This window comes from Takifugu rubripes, chromosome 18 (assembly GCF_901000725.2).
Source record: "Takifugu rubripes chromosome 18, fTakRub1.2, whole genome shotgun sequence".
Classification (NCBI taxonomy): Eukaryota; Metazoa; Chordata; class Actinopteri; order Tetraodontiformes; family Tetraodontidae; genus Takifugu; species Takifugu rubripes.
The window spans coordinates 3,587,434-3,594,572 of NC_042302.1; the positions used below are offsets into that span (position 1 = coordinate 3,587,434).

The 7,139-nt window shown below is 49.7% G+C and overlaps 1 protein-coding gene across 1 annotated transcript; it reads left to right on the plus strand.

Annotated features, from left to right (window-relative positions):
* Window positions 1-483: 483 nt before the first annotated feature.
* Window positions 484-6,030, plus strand: LOC101072495 (zinc finger protein 420-like). The gene is made up of 7 exons (XM_011613247.2): window positions 484-828; window positions 1,455-1,657; window positions 2,253-2,354; window positions 2,461-2,556; window positions 2,639-2,749; window positions 2,972-3,095; window positions 3,216-6,030. Exons 1-7 carry the CDS (start codon window positions 801-803, stop codon window positions 5,798-5,800), a joined length of 3,249 nt encoding a protein of 1,082 aa, XP_011611549.2. The 5' UTR covers window positions 484-800; the 3' UTR covers window positions 5,801-6,030.
* The last annotated feature ends 1,109 nt before the right edge of the window (window positions 6,031-7,139 follow it).

Here is a 7,139-nt window from a genome sequence, read left to right on the forward strand (position 1 = left end):
GTTTACACTCGATATCATTATCCCCGCGTACGCCGTTTCTTGGTGCTGGACATTAGGTGTTGAATAGGTCTCTCAAAAACAGCAACACGGGCGTTAACACTGCAGTGCATATCACAGGCCTAGGAAAACTATTTACACAAGTTGTCTTACTGTCAGTTTATACACAAAAACAGAACAATGAATTAATTAACAGATGCAAACAAACACAATATTTTTCCAACATTATGTTAAACGAGACAAAACCATCAACAAAAGGTATTTATTGCTTTGGATGTTTTCTTCTGCAGCCTTGTTTACCTTGTTTTAATATTTATGTAGCAAGAGTAAACATTTATGATGAAAGAACAAGCATATTGATTATCAGACAGCTAAGATAGGAGATCATAGTTTATATGTTATTCATTGTCCTCTAAGAAGTTCAGTAAAATAAATAAACATTTCCTTACGCCACCTTAGGGGGCAGTATTTGGAAGAGAAGCTTGAAGTTTGCTATATCAAGTAAACGAAAAAGAACCGATATCCGACATAGGAAGTTCCAAAGTTTAAAGAAGTATTACAGTATGTCATTAATTCTAACGTTATAGCAAACGTCCGATAAATTTCGAACACGTTTAACATTTTTTGTTTTTAATCGCTTGTTAGGAGTAATTATCGTTGTAGTGGATTTATCACGCCTGCGCACTCAGCATATCGAGCCGCCCTTCTTCCCCGCCAGCTTGTACCGCAGGGTCGGGCGGTCGTAGACTCACAACAACACCGAGTTAATTTCCTTATTGTAATTGGGTTTTTCTACAGATAATATGGAGAGTCCGCATCGTTCCGAACATGGTAAGCAAATCTGAAGCCAGACTGTCCAACCCGAGACGAATTATCAGGTTATCATTTGGATTGTGTGCGCCCGATTTTGAACATGGCGTACGCCGCTCCGTGATGGCGGTGGCTTTGTGTTGCGTGCTGCTGTCAGGTTGTTATAGGAAGTTGGCCAATACTCCACTCAAACGCATATTTAGCGACACAGCACAACTTAAACATCTTCCTACCGCAAATAACGGTAATGCGCTATCATACCTGTAGTTAGCATTGTCCTTTATTAACTTGGATAAGTTAAGGACACAACTACTCCAGCCTTGTTTTTTTATTCCGGAGCTGCTCAGCGACCGTGAAGGCAACCCGGACCAGTTAAATAAATGATTGTCCGCTCAACTAATTAGTGTTTTTCTTAAACAACTTCTAATTCGCTTGTGTTCAATATTGTTTAAATAGATCTCCTAAAAATCACTTAAACTCTTAAAAGACCATAAGATTTTATTAATTCCTATTGCATGCTAAAATAAGGACCCTATTCAGTGGATCATAAGCCAGTTTCTCCTGGAACAATCTGTCATTTTTCACCAAGCAGCTGTGATGACTCATGCTCAGATTACTGAAAGTCTTGGTGCTATTTTATGTTCCAGAATCTCCTCTCCCGCTGCCATCTCTTCGCCTCTTCATCCCTCCTCTTCGGCTGGTATCTGCAGCCATGTGGCAGGTCATCCAGAGAGGACAGGTCCAGGACTATGGCATGGTGGAGGAGTTTATCACAACGGTGTCAGAAGTCATCCCGGACCTTTTGAACGTAGACCAGAAAGCTGAACTTCTGCTGGGACTCAGGGCCCGGGTAAGCCTTGAACCACATGTGGTTCAAGCCACTTGAAAGACGAATTCGTACAACTTCCTCCTTCTCCGACCAGCAACTTAACCATTATCCTAAAAAAATATCACAGAATGTGCTTCCACCCATTTCATTTCAGACTATCTGCAGATATGCTTTCATTAGCACAGATTGGTTTTGCCCTGAAGTCCATTCCCCAAAGTATAGTTTCCACTCACACGCTTGTCTCTCCACCTATACTTTAAAAAAAAATAAAAAAAATTTAGCTTCCTGGACATATTTTTAACACTCTGCAGCATCAAATCAAATGTGAGCAAAGTTGGATCCCTATATTGGAAGATGTGCCCCTAAATATTGTTAAATAAAAACAATTTTGGACTTTAAACCGCAGCTAAGTTAGATCCATGCGCAGGAGTTCACGCAAAACAGCACCCCCTAGTGGCCCACTGATAATACAGCAGTTTGTTTTCTTAAGTTATCCAGAAAAATGTTAATGCAGTCATGAACACCGCAGAATTGACATTCCACAAAACCATAAATGACATTTCCAGGCCCGGAGCTGTCAGTTTGGATTACACTGAAGTGAAACTATTTGTTGCAGGTGGTTCTCGAATTGTGTCGGGCCGAGCCAATCGCAGATGCAGAAACCATCGAGGTGCACCTGGAGCGGATCAGGGCCCTCGTGTCCACGTGGGCAGCGCAGGTTAGCCTCTTTTTTTCATTGACAGCGATCGGCCATCTGCTCGTGTTTTCCGTGAACCTGTCACTTTAATTCGCACATGCTAAATCCATGTGGGCTCTTTTCCCAGCCATGTTTTGCTGAAGTCGAGTTTCCAGAGTCCAACTTCGTGTATCAAGTCAAATCGCTGATGAAAGACCCAGAGGAGAAGAAGAGGTTTTTCCAGGTGGTGTTTATAGCTGTCTTTTTTTCTTCTAAACTGTAGTATGATGGAAATGAGACTGTACTCTTACTATTGTCTGCTTTAGGACGTTTTTCCCACAGATTTCGGGTCTGAATACGACAGCGCGCTGCAGATGCTAATGCTGGACTTCCTGTCCAGACTGGAGAAGCTCCTGCCAGTCCCAGATATTCAGCAGGTTTGAAAAGCTGAACTTTCAGTCCTTTTTGTTCACAAGACAGTTGTGTGGTGCATATCTAGAACAGGCGCTACCGAGATTCCTCACAAAGCCCAAATGAATTCTGGATTTCTTTATTCAGATGCACCTTGAATTAAAACTTTTAAGAGAATTAAAGCTCTTGTAAAAGGTCACAGCATTAAATTCATGGCTGTCTCATCTCTGACCCTTCCTGTATCTTAGACTGCGACCCTGCTCAGCGCCGTCCCGTCTGCCCTGGACGAGTGTGTCCACTCTGTTCCTGACCCGCGACACCTAAAGACGGTTCTTCAGTACCACGCGATGCTCGGACACTTTGACCTATTAGGTGATGTGGAAAATGTGACTTGCTAACTTGCAGTGTGTAGAAACAGTGCTGAGATTGGAGGTGAAATTATTTTTAATCTCAAAATCCGACAATTTTTTGATTTAATTTATTTTTCTACAGATGAAAGTCAGACCATCCCTTCTTCCTTTGGGAATTGCATCCTCTCCTCGCTGTCCCTCCCTCAGCTGGAGAAGGTGGAAATCGACGCCGACCAAATCGAGCTGCAGCCTTCGACGGAGCAAATCGAAGGCTGCATGACGGTCCAAGTCGAGGGCGAAACTGTGACGCTTCTGGACTACATACAGATAGAACAGCCACCGGGTGTGATCGGTCCCGATGTGGAAACGGAAGTCAATCCGCAGGGAACTGTGGAGGAGGACGGCGGCGATGCTTTAAAGCCGGCGGCGTTCCAACCGCTGAAACAGAGCAAACGGCTGCAGTTGAAGAGAATGCTCTCGGACGAGGATAAAGACTCGGCAGCTAAACGACAAAGGAAAAAGTACCCCAACAATAAGATCTGTCCCGTGTGCAATAAAATCTTCCTGCGCGCTGCGGCCATGCGGCGACACCTGGAGACACATTCTGCCAATCGGGAGCTCAAGTACAAATGCGCCAACTGCGACAAGCGTTTCAGGGACCATTACGACATGAAGCGCCACATCATGCGCGTTCACGAGAAGGACGAGGTGAGCAACGGCGCTAAAGACGACGAGTCCACGGATCCGGGAACGTCCGAATCGCCGGAAAACAAGAATTGCGCTCTTTGCGGGAAGTATTTCGCCCGTCAGGTGGACATGGAGAGACACATGAAGTCGCATTCAGAGGACCGGCCGTACAGCTGCTCCTATTGCGAGAAGAAATTTAAAAACCCCTATGTTCTAAAGAGACACCAGAAGGAGATCTGCAAGAGCAGAGAGCTGAAGAGGCCGAGGAAGAAGGAGCCGCAGCGCTCCGCGCCGCAGCCGTCGTCCGACGGCTCCACGGAGAGCAAGGTCTGCCCCATCTGCAGCCGGACGTTGCCCTACTCGGCGGACATCGCCAAGCACCTGCGCTCTCACACGGAGGAGCGTCCTTACATCTGCGTCACCTGCGAGAAGGGCTTCAAGTACAGGGACACGCTGAAGAAGCACCAGATCATCCACGGTCACGAGGGCATCCGAGAGGAGCAGAGCAAGACGGTGGAGCAGATCCTGGCTGAGGCCGACGCCCAGAACTGCGGCGATGGGGGCGCGAAGGAAAACGAGCCGCGGCCGCCTGCAGACACCCCCGCCCACGTCGCCTCCGTGCCCGTGAGGAAAGTCCACCAAAAGGCCGCCAAAGTCTGTCCCGTCTGTGCCAGAACCTTCGACAGCGTCAAAACGCTGAACAGACACATCCAGTGCCACACCGAGGACCGGCCTTTCCACTGCATCCACTGCAAGAAGCGCTTCAAGCACATGCACGGCCTGAAGAGACACCAGATCTATGCAATCTGTCATAAGAAGATCGCCCGCTTCTCATGGAAAAGGGAGCAGAGAGCGGCCAGCTCGCAAAGCGAGGCGACCGCCGCCGACGTGCAGCCGGCTCTGAAGATCCCCGTGTGGTGCTCGAACTGCGGCAAGCACTTCGAATACCCGTCGGCGCTGAAGGAGCACCAGGAGAACGTCTGCAAGGTGGAGCTGAGCGAGGTCATGAAATGCGACGACTGCGGCAAAGTGTTCAAGAGCATGACGCTGCTCAAGGTGCACCAGCGGATCCACGACCCGCTCTACTGCAAGGAGTGCGGGAAGATCCTCGCCAACGAGCCGGCGTTCGAGCGGCACAAGCTCATGCACCGGCCCATGCAGTGCACCATGTGCGACAAGACCTTCACGCTGCTGAGACGTCTGCGGGAGCACTACGAGAAGCAGCACGACTTCACCGGGCCGTATCCCTGCGCGCAGTGCAGCAAGACCTTCATGCAGCTCTCCTACCTCGCCATTCACCAGAGGATCCACAAGGGGGAGTTCCCTTACATGTGTCACCTGTGCCCGGAGAAGTTCCGCTCTTCCAACTGCCTCAACGTTCACCTGAGGAAACACACGGGGGAGAAACCCTTCCTCTGCTGGCAGTGCGGGAAATGTTACCGCTCGGCGTCGGAGCTCACCGTGCACATGGGGACCCACTCCGAGGAGAAGCCGTGGGCGTGCGGGCAGTGCGACGTGGCGTACCGCACCAAGCTGCAGCTGACCAACCACGTAGAGCAGGTGCACATCGGCGTGCGGTACCCGTGCAACACCTGCGGGAAGCAGTTCATGAAGGAGACGTCCCTGAAGAGGCACGAGCTCATCCACACGGGCGAGCGGCCGCACCAGTGCACCGTGTGCGGCAAGACCTTCCTCACCGCTAACGAACTCAAGCTCCACAACCGCTACCACACCGGCGAGCGGCCGTATAAGTGCGAGGAGTGCGGGAAGGCCTTCATTCAGTCGGGATACCTGAAGTCGCACATGCGCATCCACACGGGAGAGAAGCCGTTTAAATGCGACATATGCGACAAAGGCTTCCGGCTGTCCTACCACATGAAGAAGCACCGGCGGACGCATTCCAGCAACTCCAAGACTTACAGCTGTAAGGAGTGCGGGATGGCGTTCCTGGTTAAAAAGTTGCTCTGGGAACATTCGCTCACTCACAACATGAAAGTGGAGCAGCAATTCACAGATGAAGTCCAAATAGAGTTTCAGTGAAAGTCCCGGCTTGGTCCGAGACCCCGTTTGTGATGTTTATTTTCCCTTTTGTTGCAAATAAGAACCAAAAACTGATTTGGGAATTTATGGCCAGTGATCACTAATGCACCAATGACTGAGTCGAAATTGGCCTTGAATGTAATCCTTGTTCCGTTTTTTATTTTCAAAAGTGTCACAATGTGTTTGTTGGGAGAAGCAAAGCAATAAAAAAAATATAAATCAAAAACAGACATTTGATTCAGGCGCCGACGCTTTCAGTTATTTCCGCCAGTAGGTGGCGGTGTTGTCGCGGTAATGAGGAGGGGGGGGGGCGGCCAGGAACAGCGCCACTGCTGCAGCCTGTGTTTGGGAAAGTCAACCCTCAACGAGCTGCAACCACAAACTGGTTGGTTTTTACCAACGCTCGGTGACTTGGGTGTCACCTGACTGCTCTACCAGGTTCAGTTCCAGGGAAACTTCTCCCATCTAGGAAAAGATCCAGTCGGCTGAGTCAGCACTTCTGGAGAGTGTTGGGAACGGATCGCGTTTTAACCCCAACCATATAGATTTGTTTGGCTCTGTAATTGCTTCAGTGTGTCGCGGATTATTCCTAATTGAGGGGGGTGGGGGTGGAAGAGGCCTATTTTCGCAGTGCCAGCTGGTGGCACCGCCCTCATAACACAACCTGCCCCAGAGGAAAAACACGAGGGCGCTGACCCCTTCCAGAAGGCCCTCTCCTCGTCCCCGGCTGTTCACGCATCTCCGGGTGCTTCGAGGAATCACGCGGGCTCTCGTCCAGCTCTAATTACAACACCAGTCCCGTCATGAGGACCCAGATTGGGCCGACGGCCAACCGGAGGCACGGAAAGGTTCCAAGCCTTGAATGTTTGTCGGAGAGTTGGCTCCCGTCTGTGGTTCGTCTCCGGGATTAGTTGTGTTTTAAGGCTGCAATTATTGCGCAAAATAATGTTGAGCAATTTGCTTTGTTTTTGTTCCTGACTCAGTGGAACATTCCTGGACTGCCGAACAAACGGAACGTTTGCGCCACCGAAGCGGTCGCCGGCATCACTGCGGTGCCGCGGCGACGGGAGGTCCCGAGCTGCGACTGTTCCACCTGCAGCTCTGCAGAACGGACGTAGAACTGTGGAATCCGTCCTTCTTATAGCCACTCTCACCTCAGCAACCGTATAAATGTATATTATTGTTGCTTTAACTACACTATCTCTGCATTAAAGGATCAAGGAGTGCGGTGCCTTGCCCAAGGGTACATCGGCAGTGCTCTGAAGGCATCCTGGCACCTCTCCTGCTCCCAACACACCTCTTTACCTTTAGTCTGCAGCCAGGGCTTGAACCAAGAACC

What these genes read in the sequence shown, in the direction of transcription:
- LOC101072495 (XM_011613247.2), top strand. Translation starts at nt 801, where the DNA reads ATGGAGAGTCCGCATCGTTCCGAACATG. An exon ending in AGAAGAAGAGGTTTTTCCAG is followed by an intron (nt 2,557 to 2,638) that starts GTGGTGTTTATA and finishes TGTCTGCTTTAG; the next exon opens with GACGTTTTTCCCACAGATTT. An exon ending in CGGACACTTTGACCTATTAG is followed by an intron (nt 3,096 to 3,215) that starts GTGATGTGGAAA and finishes ATTTTTCTACAG; the next exon opens with ATGAAAGTCAGACCATCCCT.